We start from the raw sequence: 20047 nt of genomic DNA, 5'->3' as shown, positions 1-20047 counted from the left end.
GCGCTGCCCCTTCCTTTGCTGCTGAGACCTGTGGCTTCCCCACCTCTGACCCCCGGCCCTCCACCCTCCTCCCAGCAGTGCCCCCAGTCCCACCTGTGGTTTCTTCGGCTCTGACCTCTGCCTCCAGTTCCAGGGTGAGCCGAGTGACTTCCTTGCCTGGAGGGGTCCGGGCCCGCCGGCCCTTGCCCTTCCGAGAGGAGTCACACTTGAGGTGGATGAAGGTGACCTGGCAGTCAGAGCAGGGGGCACCCCCTGGGGGAGAGGCCTTGTCAACCCCCAGGGGCACCCCCTGGGGAGAGAAAGTTCTCACTCCCAGCTCTCACTTTTCCACCCCGACCCAGACAGACCTCACCAGATCTCCACAACTAGCTCAGTTCGCTTTTAATGTAGGATACCAGTTATTTGGTGGTGGGGCATGGAGGGGTATCCCAGGACTTCCTTGGGTCCTGTGCCTACAGGGATCTCTTCCCCTGCTCTGTCCAGGATGTTCAGGATCCCAGTAGTTTTTTGGAGATCTCGCTAAACAGAGGAGCTGAGGGGTGGGAAGGGTGTGGTGGCCAGACAACCCACTGGAGTGGGGTCCCCAGTCCAGACCTTGCCCCAGGATTCTGCTGGCCTCCTCCATTTTGCCTTTGTTTCGCAGATGCAAACGGCATTTGGCGTCCTTGATCTTGAAGGAGGCCCGCTGTTTAACTGATAGCACTGCAGCCTCTAGAGGGATGGCAAAAGCTCAGCATGGCCTGGGGGCCCTGTGGGGGTGGGAACCGCTGTGGAGGGTATCAAGGAGCTGGGCAACAAGCCAGGGGCTTGGCTGGAGAAGGGTTATGAAAGCCAGGGGAATCGGATGTTAGGGGCAGAGGGAGCAAGGCAGAAGGTTTGAAGAATGACAGGGCAAGGAAGGGGATCCAGGAACAATTAAGGCCAGGAGGATTAATGGAGAGAAATAGGGGTGACTAAGCAAAAGGATAAGGTGGGAACAAGGCCTCCGGGCTGGTGCTCACCATGGCAGTGGTTGGAGTTTGTGCTGTTCCCGATGTGGCCAGCTCGGGCTGGAGTGGCCCTGGGGCTGGGAGTGCCACAGCTCACCGTGAAGCCATTCTCAGACTCTGAGAAAAGGGGGCTGTCACAGCTCTGGCCTGGCCACCCAACACCCGCTGGTTGGAGTAATGCAAGGGAAGTGGAAGGACTCCCTGCACAGCCAACCTTTCCTCCCTGCCAGCCCTGCAGCAACTGCCTCTATATACCTGGCAAAAACCGGGCCCGGGAGGGGCAGGTCAGGGCACAGGTGTCCTTCTTGCCAGACCGGTTGCAGCTGAGCATGGCTTTTGAGGCACCAGGACTGCTTTGACATTTTACCGGCTCTAGGAAGGGGAGAGAGACCTGAGGAAGAGAGGGTCTTCCTCTTCCGCCCTCCTTCACCTTTTGCTAATTTGGAGGAAGAGAATTAGCTACATGCAGAATGGTTAATTGTAAAGAGACTGATGAAGGGATTCTTTACCAGAAGCTTCATGTCTCTAACTCAAATAGCTACATTCTCCTCCCCTACAACCTCATAGCTTCCTCTGCGCAGGACACCAACACCCACCCACCCGCAAAAGTGCAGTGCCAGCTCTGGCCAGCAGAGGGTGCTGCCCACCTGTGCAATCTTTGCCATTCCAGTGCAGCCGGCCCTGGCCAGCTGGGCAGGTACACTGGTAGCTGCCAGGAGTGTTGATGCAGCCGAACCGGCAACCTCCCCGGTTGATGCTGCACTCATCCACATCTGGGGGAAGGAGTAGAGAGACACCAACAATGGTGGGGCGCAGTAGGAGCCAGGGAGTGGGGCAGTGAGTGAGGAGGACCCTTGGCTAGAGTTCCAGGCACTCCAAGATGATTATTGTCTTGGGAAAAGCTCAAGCCTAGGACCTTCTTCCCTTATATCTGTCCCATGTCAAAGAACGATGGACTAAGAAGGGACCCAGCTGACAAGCTTTTTAAAGCCTTCCACTCCTTCCTACCACTGGGGCTATAAAAAGGAGGTTGAGGATGGGAGTCAAAGAGGCAGAGATGGGATGGGGGAGAGATACTGGGAAGGCAGGATGCTGTTCTCTGTTCTCGTCTCCTAGTGTCTCAGTTTCTCCCAAGTCATCATGAGGGACACAAACATGGCATGTGCACCCGGGGATTGCCCATAGCCACAAGCCAACTCAGGAACTTATTCAACTGAAGGGTTTGGAGGTGAGAGGGGCCAGGTGGCAGATCGTCTAAATTTGCTAGCTTACCCCCACAGTGGGTGACACCATAGAGCAGGTAGCCATGATGGCAGAGGCACTGGAAACTTCCTGGTGTGTTGACACATATGTGGTCACAGGTTCGATCAAAAGAACACTCGTCAATATCTGGAAGAACAGGGATGCAAGCCACTGAATCTGTCTTGGGACACTTGACACTGGGACCCCTTGCCCAGGTGAAGGATCCATGTGAGGGGCTTTGGCCCTCCCTCATGGACCAGCCTAAGATCAGCGATTTAACATTGCCTGCCCATTCCCTGTGCCCCTCCACTTACAGTCTTTGGAGTGGGGAATGGTGCGATCTGGTACCTATGGATCAGGGCCACCATATGTGGTCAGGCAGGTCAGATCCCACCAAGGGTTTGAATTGGGGAGAAATCCATCCCTCCTCCTCCTTGCCAAGAGCAAGGTAGAGCTGGTCCATCAAGAGGAAGGGGTATGTCTGTTATTTTGCGGCATGACACTGGCTATGGAGACTCCCCATGGTGTCCATTGACCTTCTCAAGACTCTGGCCTTCTGGGCTGCTTGAAGCTCTCTTACCCGTAGAACCTCTCCCAAGGCTTTCCCCTTGGCCCCAGTCTGCTCACCCTGGCAGTTCCTCTCATTGATGAGCAGCTTATAGCCCTTCTTGCAGCTGCATTCAAAGCTGCCCACTGTGTTGCGGCAAATGTGGTCACAGCCCCCATTGTTCAAGCGGCACTCGTCTATGTCTGGGGAAGCAAGATGAAGTAGAGAGAATCAAAGGTGATACCCAAGGCCAGGGACAAATAAGATGACCTCCTTTCCTGCCTCCCTCACTCCCTCCCGCCCTTGCAAAGACAGAGAAAATCAAGCAGAGCCCTGGGCCCGCCCTTCTGACCCCTCTCTCACTCTCTGGTGTCTTTCTTCCCTCTTCCTGGGATCTGTGGCCATTAGGAACACCATTCCTGGGACTGAGCCCTCTCAGAAAGGGACAGATGGGAAGCAGAGTCAGGCCCTCCCTACCTGGAGTAGGAAGTAGGTAGGCATTTGAAGCATATGTGAATTTCTGCCCCTCATTCTGTGCTGATGGTCCTTCCCCCCAAAGGCTGGTAGATCAGGTTTATACCTTGCTGCCCCCACCCCTACCTAGCCTAACAGCCCTGGGCCATGGTGTGTGGGGTGGCACAGAGAAGGGGGATTCAAAGGGGCAGCCCCTCAGAGAGGAGGAGCTAGGAGACAGCCAGGGACCAGGACCTCCAGGAGAGCCAGTGAGGCTGGGTAGCTGTGGGGTGGGGGTGGGGGGGTGGAGGGAAGCAGGGGGCTGTACTGGAAGAGGCCTGGAGAGGCTCAGGCCTGAGGCGGCTTTCAGCACTAGGGAAGGGAAGGGGGGGCCCATGAGCAGCTTCCTTCCTGAGGTCAAGTTCCCCAAGCTGGTGGCAGACAGGACCCAGGCTACTCACCCCTACTTGGGGGAGGGGGCAGAGAGGGCAAGTCTTCCACTTCACTCTTAGCATACCTGTCAACAGTCCTTCTCAGCAGAAAACCTCTCAACTCTGGCTGTCTGACCTGCTGCCCCAGCCCTCCCTGTCTCCCCATCCTCTCCGCCAGTTGTTGGGCCAAAAGACACAAAGAAGGAACCCAGTCCTCCTTGTGACCAGGAGACCCGGACCTGATGACTCATTATTATCAGTATGGCTGCCCTCCCTTTTGCTCCCCCACTCCACCTTTCTCCCAGACCTGGCTTATTAAAAGGAAGGGAAATAGGATGGACAATATGGGAAATTATACCATAATAATCACTAACATAAGACACTTACCATATGTCAGGTACCATTCTAAGTACTTTATATATAATTTATATATAACTGATCTAATCCTTACAACAAGCACTATCATTGTAGGGGAACTGAGGCACAGAGATGCTAAGTAATTTGCCTTAGATTGCAGAGCTGGGATCTGAACCCAGGTAGCCAGGCTCCAGCATCAGCACTCCCAGCTACTACCCTATTCTCCCTCCGACCAGTATAGCCTTTCCACTTGGAAAGGTCTGGGGAATGTGGGTTAAGAAGGTTACAGAACACATCTGTGACCTTGTACACACACAGTCAGGGCTCAAATATCCTTCTAGACCAGGGACAAATGAGAGTGGCATGCTCATTAAGCAAGAGGGTTAGAAACCCATAGAGGGATAGGAATGAGAGTAAGGAAAACAAGGTAGGCTGTAGGCAGGGGGCACTAAGGAACTGGCTGGACTTTTGTGCCCCTTGAACTGGGATGGGAAAGGTGGAAAAGAGACAAGCCTTAGCCATGCCCTCAGTTCTTTCTAATCAGTATAGCCTCGGGGGGTTGAGGAGGTCTCATAAAAGGTACTGTATCTCTGGTCCCAACCTCAGCCCCTTCCCCCTGTGCTCCTGTCTCCTGAGAGCCCTTACCTTTGCAGGTCTTCCTGTCTGGCTGCAGCATGAAGCCCACGGGGCAGCTGCAGTGGACACCCGTGGCCGCATCATGACACTTACTGTCGCAGCCCCCGTTGTTGACAGCGCAGGTCTCTGTATAGGAGGGAGGTAGGGGATGGTAATTGGGTTACTGGCTTGGAAGAGTCCCAGACTTGAGGGGAGTAGAGAACGCAGAGGCCCAAGGGAAGGCCTCAGCTGCCTCCCTGGGCTTTCGAAGGAGCATTCCGTGGAGGCTCCCAGCCCCCATCCCCTCACAAGTGCAGCCAAGCAGTCCACTTCCCTGCCCCCTTCTTGATTGAAACAAGGTGGACAGCAGTGAGGCAGGTACAAGCCAGAGCTGTCAGGCAGGAATGTGCTGAGGGGGTGGAGGAGGTGGAGTGGGGAGGGTGCAGGGAGGGATGGGAGCTCAGGAAGGGTGGTTCTCAGCCGCCAGGGAACAAGAAGGGACAGATAGGAGTCTCTTCCTCTTTCCCTCCAACTATTTCTTTGGTGGTTGTAGGGGCCAGGGTAGGACAGTCTGGGGAAGAGTGAGCCTAGTGATCCCTAAGACAGCTGAGGGATGGCCACCAATTCATCTTCCCCTTCCGCCTGGCTCCACACTCTTTAAAAAAGATCCCCAGTTCCAGGCCTAACTGCTCATTCTCAGAGGAGAGGCACAAACTTGGTCATTTCCCAGCCCCTGCCCAGCTACATCCAACTCATCCTAAGACCTCCCTTTTGTTCCAGATGGAGATAAGCTGGCTGTTCTGTTGTTGTTTTCCTTTCCTAATGGGGAGAGACTGTCTAGGTAGGGGAGGAGGACAATGGGAAAAGAAGAATCCAAAGGATGAGGCAGGATGTAAGAAGGTAGATATAAGAGTTACAGAACTAGAAAACCTCAGAGCTAAGTCTCTTCTGTTGTCCCCTCTTAACTGGTAAGTTCTCTCTTCACTGAAGAGTCACCATAGGGGGAGTATGGATGGATCACTCTCCCTATTTTCTGAATTCAGAAGAGGACGTAAACAAGTTTAAACTGCAGCTCAGGTGAGCCCAGGCAGGGGAAAACCGTCAGTTCAAATAGTGCAAGGCCCTGATCCAGGGATCTGGAGGAGGCGCAGGCCATCCTCTGGGGGGCTTAGAGGTCTCCTTTTGGAGAGACAAAATCCCAAGCCCTCTCCTAGGGAAGAAAGGAGAGTGGTTCTCCAAATCAGGGGAACCGAATGAGAAAAGCAGCAGAGAATCCTATCATTTTGAATCTTTGACTCCCAAAACCAGGCACAACCCTTGTCACCAAGGAGGCCACCAAAGCAAGTTTCTAGAAGAAGCCCAACTCCGCCTGTGGGTCTCTAGTCAGGCCCTTGTTGCTCAAATACAACCAGGAGAGGTCTGGGAGCAGCCACAGTGGGATCTCTTATGTGCCACTCCCACCCTAGACTCCTGAGGTTCCTCAATACCATGAGAGGAACCTAGAGAGAACCTTGAGTTCAAGCTCCAAGCCTAGCCATTCCCCCCAAGAGTGCTCTTAGTATAAGAGGTCCTCCAAGCTCTGGAGCAGGGAGAGGGGAACAGAGATCCTGCACCAAGACTAGGTAAGTTTGGAGGGATCCAGGGTGGGGGGCAGCCAAGCTGGCACAGTGTCCATGCAGGTCAGACCAGGAACCTGGGTATAGCTGCCCTCTCCTGTAGGGCAGCATTTGGGTGGGGGATTAAACCACAATTTAATCTATGCTTGCTCTGTGCCAGGCACTTAGATCCTCTGCACACACTGTCCCAAGTCTTCTCAGCAACCCTAAGGGAGAACTCTCAGTCTCCCTGTTAATAGAAGAGTAAACTGAGGATCAGAGAAGCAAGTAGCTTGCTTGAGGTTAGAAAGTGGCATAGGCAGCATTCAAACTCAGGTCAGTCTGAATTCAGATGTCATGCTGGTACCCATTATGGTGGGACAGAATGGCTAGTGATGCTGGGGCTGTGAGCTGGCCCGGGTAAGAACACAACCCCAAGGATGGGATGGCCTGTAACTATCCCACCCCTATCTCAGCCATCTCATGAGCACAGCCGGTGAGATGGAACTGCTGGGTCTTCTGCTGTGTAGAAGACAGAGAGAGGGAGGGGGTAGATGGCTGAAAAGGGGTGAGGTGTTAAAAAGTGAGTGTGGGAGAAGGTGGCAGGAGAGAGCAGGAGAGGAAGGAAAGGAGGAGAGTGAAAGAAACAAAGAAGGGACAAAACCAACATGAAGGCCCCCCTGGCCCACTCTTGGGGACTCGGGTTTCCTGTCACCCAATGGGCCCGGTACCCAGGCTTCAGGGGAGCCCTGCTGGTTGGCTGGAGTCCAGTCAGGCTGGGCCCAATGGGCATGCAGTTAGTGGGAGCCCCAGCAGGTTAGCCCTTCCCCTAGCAAGCCAGTGAGAGCAACAGACAGCAGACATATTTACCATTAGAAACGGCCTGAGGGGGGACGTGCTGCTCTAGCCGCCTTTCCCCTGTTTGACATTGTAAAAAAGCTGTTTAGATGCTGGGCAGCAGCCACTGTGGCCCACTGTGTCCCAGCCCCCTCCCCACCCTCCTCCGCCCTGTAGGCCCAAACCACTGGCCCCAAGTGATGAGCCCAGAGACTCCTACACTTAGCTCTCCAGCCTTGTCCTGCCTGGTGTCCTCAAAGAAGCTAGGCTCCCACCAGGTGACTGATGGAAAACAGAGTCTCAGAAAGGGGTCGTCATGGGCCTAGTACCACACAGCATGCCAATGGCAGAGCTGGGATGTGATTTCAAATCTGACAAGTTGCCAAATCCCAAAGGGGGCCCACCCTTTGGGCTCAATTATACTGGCCTCTCCATCTCCCCACTAAACCTGAATGTCCTGGTGGCCCCAAACAATGACATTTCCTCCTACCAGGGCTGGGGAGAAAAATGAGATTAGCACAAGGCAAAATAAGTTCTATGGGAAAAGAGGGAGAAGAACTCGGGAAGAATATAGCCGTCAACCCTAGAACAGCCTCATTTGCTCTCTTCTGCCTCATTTGGCCATGGTCCAGAAGACAGATTGGGTCTTGCATTAGAGAAGAGCTCAAGCTTACACGGGGTGTTTTCAAAAGCAGCCATGCCCAGGACTATCTGTACAAAAGGAAGCCAGAGAGGGAGCTGGCCCCACATTCACTAGTCCGAGCTCTGTCCTGATACATGCAGCTTTTCTTTGGGGACGGCATGCAGTTTCTTTTGGGAGACTGAGAATGTGGGAGTATGTCCTGGGGGGGGGGGGTTAAGAAGCAGAAGAACTCAACTTATGAGGGGAAAGATGAAAGAACCTGGAAGGAACCAGCTAGGAGAAGGTGACACGGAGACCTAAAAGTGTCCCAGGGTCTTTGAAGGGTTAGTTCAGAGGGAAACATGTAGCAGGAGAGAGTTTAATTAAAGAAGTTTAGAGCCATGTGTATGAAGTTTCTGGAGCAGGTACTTGGAGGATACCTCTAACAGCATCATTTGTTTCCCTGTTCTTCTATCCAGGGAGTAGGGCAGTGCTGTCTGCAGAGACGGGTGGGGTCATTGGAGGGAGATGGGGAGAGTCTGGCTCTTAAGCTGAATGTCATGTCTCTGACAAATACACAGTGACTGTGTTCATGCTTCCTTGTCCTCCACATTCTGTAGCCCCTGAGATGACCGGCCTCCATAAATACCCGTTGCCCACACAGTAAGCTCACCCCTGCCTGGCTCCCTGACCAGACCCTTCCCTTTTGTTTCCCACTTCTCCAAGGGGCACCTTGTCCCACCGTCTCTCTCAGCACTCTGTGAGCACACAGTAATTGGCCTTCACAAAATACCTAAAGACAGAAGGCGTTAGGAATTCAGCTCCAGGAATTAAGGGATTAAATCCATCTATAGTACCTGAAGGTATGTGCGGTAAGGCCTAGGAATTCAGGAAAAGGGATCCAGGTGTTAAGAAGGCCCCAGCCAGGGCGAGAGGGATGGAAGGCTGGAGCTGGTGAGGCAGTGAAGGGCTGCAGGTAGAGGTGTGGAGGAGAGAGGAGGCAATGAGGGGGTTGGGGAGGGGAGCAGGCCAGGATACACAGGATGGAGAGGAAGACACCTGGAGTCAGGAAACCCCATTTGTTGGTTCAGGGCTGGCTGTTCCAGGAAAGAATACTGTGTCCCAACCCCAGTTCCAGAGTGCAGACCAAGGGATGTGATGGCTCCCATCTTCCCATGCTAGTCACCAGGGCCTCAGGTCAGGCTTTGTCAGTTGCATTGGCCCAGCTCTCCTCCCCCTCCTAAGCACAGCCTTGGTCAACACGCACCTCTGCTGATTATTCCCACTTTGGCAAAACTGTGCCCTGGATAAAGAGGATGGCAAGGCCCCCAGGAGTGGGGCAGAGAAGAGAGTGAGCCCTGCAAGCTCTCAGAGTTGTCCCTCCCTAGACCTGGCCTTGTCATCTGGGTCTTCTGTCCACTCGCCAATCATTCTGTGCCTAGCACCTGGCCCCGTGTGCTCCCGCCTCCCTGGGCTCCCCAGGGCCCCTCCCCTCACCCCTATCACAGGTGCACTCGTGTTCACTGGCCTCACCCACCGATGCACGTCTTCCCATCCGTATGGAGCACAAACTTGACGTGGCAGCCGCACCGGGGACCCTGCTCTGTATCATCACACGTGTGTTGGCAGCCACCATTACCATAGTTGCACGTCACTGTGCAGAGAGGGTGGGAGGCCTGTCAGCTTGCTTTTCCTTGGGTACCACCATTCTCCACAGCATGGAGATTGGTCTAGTCGCCTCTCCCATGCTCCCTCTGCCTCCCACGTCTTGCTGCCAAGGCCCCATGCATTTCCTCTTTGTCTCTCCTTCTCCACTGCCATCCCAGTTATCTCACATTTACAGTCCCGTTGGTTCTTGGTGAGCTCGAAGCCAGGGCGGCATTCACAGGCAATACCCCCTTTGGGTGTCTCCCGGCAAATGTGAGCACAGCCATGGTTCTTGTTCATGCAATTCATTCCTTCTAAAAAGGAAGAGGAGGGAGGTGAGTGCTCTGTGTATCTCTGGATGCTGGAGGAAGAGGAACGGGTAGGATAGTTGGGGCCTAGGAAATTGAGAGAATCCACTGAGGCTGCAACACAGATGAGAGGAACTCCCCCTCACCAACCCCCCATCCTGCTTTGGTGCTAATGAGTGGGGCTCAGAGTCATTCTGAATGATATATAGGTATTGATACCCAGCGCCCCCAAAGCCCTGCACAAGCACCCTCTCCTTCAGACAACCAAAAGTAGTATCTAATAGTTACTGTGCTAGGTACCAGTGGATTTAGGAAGGACCCAGAAAAATAAACATCTCTTGGGAGTGCCTGACTGGCTCAGTCGGTGGAGCATGGTGACTCTTGATCTCAGGATTGTGAGTCTGAGCCCCATGTTAGATATGGAGATTACTTAAAAATAAAATCTTTAAAACAAACAAACACGATGTCTTTCCTCAAAGAGCTTACCATCAAATCAGGAAGAAGATAATAATGTGAGTAGGAAATAATTGGTGCAGATAATTCTTTAAGTTTTAAAGTAAACTCTGTGCCCTACATGGGGCTCCAGCTTACAACCCGAGATCAAGGGTCACCTGCTCTACCAACTGAGCCAGGTGAGTGCCCCTCATTACTATAAGATTTTATTCCACAAATATTTATTAAGCTCCCACTACATACAGAGCAGTATATAAGTTTCCGAGGACACAAAATGAATTAGGCGTAGCCCTGTCCTCAGGGATGTCGCAGGCTTGGGGTGCAGGTGGATGGCAGAGTCACCAGAAACAGACAATACCCCACTATTCCTGCCTCACCTTCCCTATCCAGTCCAAGAATAAGACATTGGTGAGGTCCTCAGATAACAGCAGCTGAGAGCTCAGCCATCCATGGTTTGGCACAACATCCATCTTGGGTCTGGACAGAGGGTACCCCATAGTGACCTCAATCCCACACTGATCCCAACCCCAAATGAACTCCTCCAGATTTTGCTCCAGCACAGTGTTGGTCCATGGAGCCCTTAGGATATGACTAGGTGGAAGGACTAGAGCAAAAGGAGCTAGTGGAGTTCCGAACAGAGGGTGAGACATAGCGGGTATTGAGGGAAAAGTTCCCAGCAGGTGGAGAGAAGACTGGGGGTGCAGGGCTGGGCCCTCCCAGGTCATGGGCTGACCTTCTGGCCGCTGAATACAGGTGTGCTGGTTGTCGCTGAGGAAGAAGCCCTCTCGGCAGTGGCACTCATAGCTGCCCATCATGTTGACACAGCTCTGCTGACAGCCACCGTTGCCCTCAGCACACTCGTCCACATCTGTGTAGGATAGGTGGGTGGTGAGGCCATGGGGTGCAGCCCAGGATCCTGAGACTTTAGCATCAAGAGCTGAGAATGGTCTTAAAATCTAGCACAACCTCCCTGCCCCAATTCAGCACCAAGCCTTAGGCCAGAAAGTTCCTACCCACTCATCAGTGAATGCCCCACTGCTCTTGAAGGGGTCATCCTAAGAGGGAAAAGCTGGGGAGCTACACTGGTGGAGAGGGGACATTTGAACCTGCCTCTGCCTCTGCCTTGAAGACTGGCCTCCCCTTCCCTCACATGTGGGAACTGGGTGTGAGGGCAGAGGAGATCAGGAAAGGGGCCAGGGCAAGAGGAACAGAGATGATGGTAAGGATGGGGATTGGTCAGAGAGAGGCACTGGGGCAGTGGTCACAGCCAGGGAATGAGAGAATGTGGAACTGGCTCTAAGTGCAGGGAGGGCTGTGGCCATGGTGCTAGGTCTGAGGGACAATGTGGGTAAAGGCAGCAAGCCTCAACTCCTTGCAGGGCAGGGACCATTTCTGTGGACAGGCCACAGTCCCGTCCTTCCTCCCTTCCCCCCATGCCTGGGCTTGCTGCCACAGTCCCTAGCCTTTCTCCTATTTTGGTTTAACAAAACAGTCTGGTAGCTTGGCGGGGAGGGGTGGGAGGAAAGCTGCCAGGCCACACCCTAATTACTACCCCAAATCACCACCCCCAGGTCCCAGAGCCAAGCTCATTCTGGGGCTCCCACTTCGATGCCTTGACTCCATCTCTGTGCTACCTACTGCCCTCCTGAGTCTATAGCCCTTCTCGGTTTTCCTTGGCCCAGCAGGCTTCAGGGAGATTGGTCTCCAAACAGAGCAGCTGGAGTTTGAGCTCCTGAGGGCCTCATCTGCCCCTCTCTTCCCATCCTCTCTGCTGAGCCCTGAAATCCCGTCCTTTTCCCCCTTTCTGGCCAAGGGCAGAGGGGCATGGATCCAGCAGGTTCCTGCCTGAGAGGTATCTGTGGTAAAGTCAAGGAGGTATACTATCCTTTGCCTTATTCCTGTCCCTTCCCCCTCTCTCACTTCTCCCCATTCTTGTCTTCCCACTGTTGACCCATCCTACCGTCCGTCCTTCTATTTGCTCCCTTCTAGTGCAACCTTGTGACTTTGCTGCTCTAGCCAAGTTCTTTCTTCCAGTTCTCAGTGGGGAAACTGAGGCCCAGGGCATGGATGATTTAGGGTTCCCCTAAAAGCCAAAGATAGAGTTGAGACATTGAAACACAACCCTAAGGCTAGGGTTTGGTAGACCTTTGCTCCCTCTGACCCTTCCTATGCCTATTCATTCTCTCATCCCTCTGGTTAGTTCTCCCCAGATCTGGTTAGTTCTAGGTCAAAAGCAACCAAATAACTCAGAAACCGATGTTTCCTGTCCTGCAGGAAACTCACTGTCCTGGTCAAAGTGTCATAGATTCTCTTTCCAAAGGAGTCTCCAAAGAGGCCCTCATAGGTGACTGAGTGGAAGAGAAGTGAGGTCCTTTCCTGGTAGAAGAGGTGGCCAGGTGGTCAGGGCTGGGGGGAAGGCCCCATAGGGGTCAGGCTATAGAGGCCTGGGTTGACAGTGGAAACCTTTAAGTCTGGTCCAAAGATGGGATGTGACTGGGTTTAGGTCTAGAGGCAGCACTGTAGGAAGGAGGCTCTCCTCAACTAATAGAACCTCAGATAATTTATCGGTTTGGTGGGGAAGCAGCCTAGCCCAATTTTCTGAGCATCATTCCTCTTCTCTTCCTTTCCTGGTCTTCTAGTCTTCCAGTCTCCTGGCCTCACACCTCAAATCCTTCTCTGCTTCGGGCTTCAGTGTTTCCACTTGGGGAAGAATCTGCCATGGTCCCGGTAATTTTCCAAAATGATTAAGAGACCAAAGTTGAATTTTGTCCCCTAGAAAGTCTCCTATCTCTGACCCAGTTCCTGGGACAAAGATCAGGCCAGAAGTGAGGAAAGGGTGAACCTGGAGATTGCAGGACAAGCTGGGAGAGAACCAGCCTTTAAGGGTTAGAGGCTCCCCGGGGCCCAGGGATGCATCATCATCATCATCACCATCAGTATCATCATCATCATTTAACATTCCTCCCATTTATTGAAGCATGGAGCCAAATTGCCTTCCCACCATGCTCCGTTCCCTGTGGCTACACCCATTATTGTCATCCTCTGGCCCTTGCCCTGGGAGCATTTTCAAGCAGCATCCCCTCTGATGTTTTTCATCCAGCAGTAGAATTATTTCATCCTTAGCACCCGGTCTCAAAGGAGAGGCTCACCTTGTTCTTTACTTTGTGAGAATGCAGCTTTTTGATCACCTTCCTCTCCTGGCCTGGGAAATGGGAAATGCTGGAAACAACTCCTTCCCCACAAGACACCACTTGCCCACACCTCCTCTCCCTCTCCTTTGCTCACCCAGACAGTTGTGTCCATCATGTGCCAGGTGGAATCCATCATAGCAGGTGCATCGGTAATTGCCAGGGATGTTGACACAATCGTGCACACAACCCGCATTATCTTCTCGTTCGCACTCATCCACATCTGTGGGCAAAGAGGATCTGAGGCAGCCGGACCCACTAGCATGCTCCCTCACTGTCCTCCCCTGGGCTCAGCCCTGTGGTGGTTTAAATATGTATGTTTGTATGTATATATATTTTCTCTCTCTGTGTGTGTATGTGTTTACATAGTTACTTTCATAGCCCATAAACCATTTTGCTATTTTCATCTAAACTTAAGTCATAGGGGTGCCTGGATGGCTCAGTCAGTTAAGCATCTAACTCTTGATTTCATCTCAGGGTCGTGGGATCGAGCCCCATGTCAGCCCCATGTGCAGCCTGCTTAGGATTCTCTTTCTCCCTCTCACTCTGCCTCCTACCACACCACTCTCTCCCTCTCTAAATACATACATACATACTTATAAATAAACATAAGTCATAAACATTTTCCTATGTCTCCACCAAGTCTTTCTAATTACCACCTGTACGTGGCTGCAAAATATTCCATTGCGTTGCTATATCATAATGTATTCACTCTTTCTTCCTTCCATTTATTTTCTTATCATAAATAATGCATTAAAGAACACCTTTCCCCATACATTATTTTGTTTCTTTGAATTTCTCTTGAATAAGTCCCTAGGAATTAAATTTCTGGGTCAAAGGGTATAAATACCTTTTCAGATTCTGGCTAGGTCTGACAAAAAATCACTCTTCAATTTATAATGTCACCAAGAATTAATGAGTGTACCTTGTCCACTAAAGTCTTACCAACATGGAAGGTCATAAATCTAAAATAACATCTCAAGAGTGCTTTAATTTGCATTGCTTTAATTATGAGAGGGGAAGACTGTGTTTGTTTATGGTACGAATTTCCCCTGCGGTGAACTGTCTGTTCTCATCCTATGTGGGAATGGTAGGAGGGTCTAAAGATGGAGGTCCCAATGTCAGGGCACCTCCGGCCTTCATCTCAGGATTTGGATCCCCCTCCCACCCTAGCTGGGAGGCTGTGAACTCTTCCCATCAGAGCCTCAGTTGGCCTCTGTGGTGCCCTCTCTGGGAAAAAACAGCCTCCCCTCCCAAGCCTCTTCCTCCTGCCGGTGGCAGGGATTGCAGGCCTTGGTGTGGCACTGATATCCCCTCTCAGGCAGGTCCCCCTCCCCAGCACCCTCCCAGCCTCACCTTTGCAGTGTTTCCCATCCCCCGTGTAGCCAGACTTGCAGATGCACTTGTAGGAGCGCGGGGTGTTCTGGCAGATAGCATCAATGTGGCAGCTATCGGTCCCCTCCACACATTCATCCACATCTGGCAGGGGCAGAGGGGGCACATGAGATGGTTAGCACACTCCACAGGTGCCTTGAAGGTGGTTCCCCAAGGGCAAAATCCTCTCTCTTCTAAAATAGACACAGTGACCCTTCCAGAGACAGATGCTCGTCCACACCCTCCTGATTTCACAGTGGGTCAACTCTGTAATTTCAGGAATTCAGAAAGAACCCCCACTCCCCTCAGAAATACTTAATCCACAGTGACAGCTAAAATTCCATCATTTGAAACACTCTGATTTAAAAACAAAAACCCTTAGGTAGCACACTTACCTTTATTAGAAATATTCAATTCAGTGTGAATTAGTTCACCTCTCTTATGAGCAGGCTTAGAAGGGGGCTGGGTGGGAGGAAGAGAAGAAGCACAGGGACAGTGGCCTCTGAGAAAGCGGCAGGGTCCAGTGGCCCTTGGTAATTGAAGGAGGAAGAAACAGAGGAGACAGGGCACCTGAGAAATCCTCATCTGCCTCACAGTTCTACTTGAGACCAGGCCTGCTCCCACTTGCCCACTAAGGCGCCAAGAATCTTTAAAGGAAAGAAGTTCCATCCTAGAAGATTTCCCTCGGCCCCTGTGCTGTCAATAGCAGAGGGACCAGGACCTGGCAGGGGCTGGTACCAGCAACCTGAAGCCTGATCAGTGGAGCCCTTTGGCTCTCCAGCTGACTCAGGCTCATTCAGCCCGCCACCTTGAACTCTTCCTTCTAACCCAGGTTACTCATCTCACTCCTGGCTTTCGCTCTGATACAAGGTGCTCTTCCCAGAGCTATGCTAAACGAAGAGGCCAGCCAAGATCTAGCAAAAAAGAGAATGGTTCTCCAAGGACATAGCAGAGAGAATCATTTATCATCTTTGGGCAAAAGATTCCAACTTCTGTGGCAGTGTTATGGTATGCATAGAGCAGAACTAAAATATGGCAACATGTTGCATTCGGTTGAAAATTGTTCTACAGGGTGTATTTGTGGAAGGTACTATGATGAAGGCTATGGAGGCTCCGAGGTGACTCAGCCCAGCCTAAAGGAGAGACCAGTAACATGAGGTAGGGTGTGGTTGAGAGTCACAGAGACATTAGAGATAAGGTGACAGGGTCCTCAACCCTGGCTACACATCATCAGAGTTAACTCCCCTAGGAGATGCCCAGACCCATCCCCAGAGGTCTTAGTCAACAAGCCCACAGTATTTTTCAAAAGCTCCCCAGTGAGTCTAACGTGCAGCCAGGACTGAGAATCTCTGTGAAAAGGAACATCAGAGGAGGAAGAAGCTACTTCTAGCTGTGAACTGGGGAACCCAAGTGTATAAGTAGCAACCTGCCAATAAAGGAATGGTATTTGTGATCAAGAGAAGAGGATTGCAGAGTTGCCTGGCTTTTGTGAAAATGCAGAGCCTTATCCCCAAGATATGGAATCCAAATCCTAAAGGTGCTTGATTTTTACTGAATATGAATGAATGAGTGGACCAGGAATCACTCCAACTTAGACACCCGTGAATCATCACTTGAAATAGTTCATTGTCCTCTGCTTCCCTATTTCAAGAAGTATTTCGGGCGCAGGACCAAAGCTTTGTGGGGTAAAGAGAACGGAAATTTGGGAGAGTGCCCCCAAAATCCTGCCTCCAATCTTCTGGGCTTCTATTCAGCTCTGCACTCTACTTTCTCTCTTTGACTCCTCTGCGGCAGTCCGCCATGCCCAACTGCTGTAACTCACACTTACTCTCCACCTCAGGCTCTACAATCATGGTGTCTACCTGCTGGCCCACTCTGGGAATTCATCCGCAGATGAAAGAACAGAGAAGGCAGGCATGAAGGCTAGTTCATGAGAGAAGGCAAGAAGGATAGTAGATAGCGGCTGTGTGGAGTATCAGTAGGCCCAACTGATGGAGTATCCCTTATGAACTCTGAGAGCAGTGCTCCAATAGAACTTCCTATGAGTCGGAAATGCTCTCCATTAGTGGTAGCCATTAGCCAAGTTTGGCCACTGAGCACTTGGCCTAGTGCATTAAGTGGCCATTTAAATTTAATTTAAAATTCAGTTGCTCAGTTGCACTAGGCCAAATGCTCAGTGGCCATACGTGGCTAATGGCTACCACTAATGGAGAGCACTTCAGACATCACAGGAAGTTCTTTTTTTAAAAAAAATGATTTTATTTATTTATTCATGAGAGACACACAGAGAGAGGCAGAGACACAGGCAGAGGAAGAAGCAGGCTCCCTGTGGGGAGCCCGATAAGGGACTCGATCCCAGGACCCCAGGATCATGACCTGAGCCAAAGGCAGACAGATGCTCAACCACTGAGCCACCCAGGCAACCCAATCACAGGAAGTTCTATTGGAGTTCATAAGGGATGCTCCTAGGCCTGGATGGACCAAAAAACTTCCTAAGGCGTGGGATTCAAGTTGAGTTTTGGAGACTGGCTAAGCATTTGACTGTCAGAAGAGGAAAGAGGAAATTTCAAGTGTGGCTAAACGCATTAAGACAAGGTATCCAGAGGTCCCAGTCCTTATTCTCTGTCCCCATATTTATATCCACGCCCTGTGAGTCTTTGAGGCTGGCATGGGGCATTGGTCAATCCCAGTGACTAATAATCATCCTGTCCATCCTGCTTTGAGCCCTCTCTGTCTCTCGCCATCCCTTACCCAGCAGCCAGTAGGGCAATTTGGAAACCCATCAGCAAGCCTTTCCTCTAGGCCATCTCCAAGGAACAGGCCTGTCTCCCAATTACTGGGTGCTTCGCTTGAGTCTACACCAGACTATCTGGGCTCTCAATTCTTTGCTTTGCCTCCAGTTCAATGCTTGCTAGTACCTGAGTGCCACTGATGCTGATGGCAGCAAACCCAGGCTTCCTGGCAGAACCTTTAGACCCTTCCAACAGCTGGGCTCTTCCCACCATCCTACCCACTCCCTCACCTCCCACTCATGGTTCTTATCCCTCTCCAGCCAAGAGTCTCAGCTCTGAAAGTCTTTATCTCTTACCTCCTCCCTCTACAACATCTAAGCAAGCATTCTCCCCCTGTGCAAGCATTCACACACATCTCATTTTTCACATTTGAGACATAGTCTTCTCTTTTCTAGCCACACTGTTCCTGGCTTCCCAAATCTGGCTCAGAATTGTCTCCCCCAAAGCTCTTCCTACTAAGCCCTATTCCTTAAGAGTTCCTGGTCCCAGGGGACTCAGCCTGCCTCTGCTCACTTGCTGCCATTGCTGAGTCGCTCTGCTAATGCTCCTGTGTGGCATGGTCAGCTTTCCTCACTTGGCTGGTCACTCACCAAGGACGGGACCCTTCAACCATTTGAATGGAATCTTTTGTTTTGTTTTGTTTTGTTTTGTTTTAATTTATTTATTTATGATAGTTACACAGAGAGAGAGAGAGAGAGGCAGAGACACAGGCAGAGGGAAAAGCAGGCTCCATGCACCAGGAGCCCGATGTGGGATTCGATCCCAGGTCTCCAGGATCGCGCCCTGGGCCAAAGGCAAGCGCCAAACCGCTGTGCCACCCAGGGATCCCTGAATGGAATCTTTTGAATCAGTTCAGGCCTAAAGCAGAGCTCTGAGGGGCTCCTGGTGACTCAGTCAGTTTGCTTCCAACTCTTGATTGAGGTTCAGGTCGTGATCTCAGGGTTGTGAGATCAAGCCCTGCATCAGGTTCCACACTGGGCATGGACCTCTGCTTGAGATTCTCTCCCTCTGTCCCTCCCCTTCTCTAAAAATAAATAAAACAGAGCTCTGAAAAAGGACCCTAAATTACATCCAGTGTCTCTTCCTTTTGCCAGCTCATTCTTTCAGAGCACCCTTCCACCACATCTGCCCACCCAGAATTGTCCATTTGGTGATCCCTTCAATACCCATAGGCATAGTCTCATCATAGCTCTCAGGGAGCAAGTATTTACTACTGGCCTGACAAACAAGTTGATGCTAGTTGGACATGGATTGGTCTAGACTGGTGGTTCTCAACCCTGGCTGCACACTGGGATTCCCTGGGGGCCTTTAAAAAAATGTGGATGTCTAGGCACTCTCCTAGACCGGCTGCATCAGGACCTCAAGGGTGAGGTTGGGCTGGGCTGTGGTCTGTCTTCCTTTCCCATCTCAAATAATGTGAACAGACCATTTACCTGAGCTGGGAAGCAAGCTGACAGAGTGTCTGAGAAAACAGATTCTGGAGTGGTACTGTGTCAGTGCAAATGCCAGCTCCACCCGTGTCCGTGTGGTCCTGGGCCAGCCTCTGAACTTACCTGCTCCCTCCTCTGTAAACACATTTAGTAATAATAGCACCTCCTCATGGGGCTGCTGTGAGCATCAGATGAGTTAATACTTATCAAGTACTTAGCACTGCAGTGCAGGCATACAGTATGTGCCCAAAAAGGTCTGCTATTTTTATTCCCTCTCCGACTTTCTCCCCAGTGTCATTTCTTAACCCCCAACTCTGCTCCTCCTTTGTTTCATCAAAGGCCCCACTACAGGCCCGGTGTGGGGACGTGCAGCCACAGGAGAGCATGTGATGGTACAGGGCATGTTGGGGAGACACCCAACCTGAAGGTACCTTCTCCACTGCCTGCCTACTCCACCACACTGGGAACTGCCCAAGGAAGAGGGTGAAGTAGGCGAGGGGCCAGCTGGGAACCAAAAAGCTACCCTCCACGATCCTTTGTGAGAGTTATCTTTTTGTGCCTTTATTCCCACCTCAAGTACTGGGCTGGATCAAAAGCTGAATTAGGGGAGAGTGGTGGCTGTCGAGATACCCCAGATGAGTAAGAACCTCCCTGCCTCGCCCTCTCTGCCTTGAATGCACTGGTTTGTAACTGCAGTAGCTTTTCCCAGTGCCACCTGACATTTCTTCTGGATTTGCTTCAGTGCCTTGCAGAGCGCTCCTTAAATTCTGCTCAATGCAGGGAGGAAGGCTGGGATGTGGGGGGTGGCGTATAGAGGGTGAGAGGGCAGCCCTGAAAGGGTGGATTATTTGAACATGGGCAGCCCTAAGATTCCCTCCAAGGATGGGGAAGTATACCTCAAAATGGAAGCAGGAGACCCTGCCCGCCCCCCCCCCCCCAAGGAAATACTCTGTCTGTTTCAGAATTTTGCTCTGGTCCAGCTCAGGAATAACAACAAATGGAAATGCAGAATGCAGGCTGCAGATAAGCAGACACCCCTAGGGAGAGTCCACCTCACTTTTACATTACCACCATAGTGTCCCTATCATTCAGTGTCTGGGGCGGGGGGAGTTGTGGGCAGATTTGCTGGGTCCAGTGAGAAGGTCCAAAGCAGCCTGCCTGGTGTCC

General features: G+C 51.7%; 1 protein-coding gene and 1 long non-coding RNA gene across 4 annotated transcripts in view; one reads left to right on the top strand and one right to left on the bottom strand.

Moving 5' to 3' along the window:
* The window catches only part of LOC129512698 (uncharacterized), a 54496-nt gene that overhangs the window by 15554 nt on the left and 18895 nt on the right, over positions 1-20047 (top strand). The gene's annotated exons all lie outside the window — the stretch shown is intronic.
* The window catches only part of SCUBE3 (signal peptide, CUB domain and EGF like domain containing 3), a 37818-nt gene that overhangs the window by 9715 nt on the left and 8056 nt on the right, over positions 1-20047 (bottom strand). For 2 of the 3 annotated variants that reach the window (XM_055330210.1, XM_055330212.1), the window contains exons 2-15: positions 14641-14763; positions 13382-13507; positions 10830-10964; positions 9524-9649; positions 9226-9342; positions 7100-7147; positions 4665-4781; positions 2859-2981; positions 2262-2378; positions 1637-1762; positions 1245-1361; positions 1002-1106; positions 595-711; positions 94-252 (exon numbers count right to left, since the gene is read on the bottom strand). In XM_055330210.1, the coding sequence (XP_055186185.1) occupies positions 94-252; positions 595-711; positions 1002-1106; positions 1245-1361; positions 1637-1762; positions 2262-2378; positions 2859-2981; positions 4665-4781; positions 7100-7147; positions 9226-9342; positions 9524-9649; positions 10830-10964; positions 13382-13507; positions 14641-14763 (1656 nt within the window). The remainder of the gene's footprint in view (positions 1-93; positions 253-594; positions 712-1001; positions 1107-1244; positions 1362-1636; positions 1763-2261; positions 2379-2858; positions 2982-4664; positions 4782-7099; positions 7148-9225; positions 9343-9523; positions 9650-10829; positions 10965-13381; positions 13508-14640; positions 14764-20047) is intronic. The other variant, XM_055330211.1, reaches the window with a different exon arrangement.

Source organism: Nyctereutes procyonoides, unplaced genomic scaffold (assembly GCF_905146905.1).
Source record: "Nyctereutes procyonoides isolate TBG_1078 unplaced genomic scaffold, NYPRO_anot_genome, whole genome shotgun sequence".
NCBI classification, from domain to species: Eukaryota; Metazoa; Chordata; class Mammalia; order Carnivora; family Canidae; genus Nyctereutes; species Nyctereutes procyonoides.
This window is presented reverse-complemented; position numbering and strand designations above follow the sequence as displayed.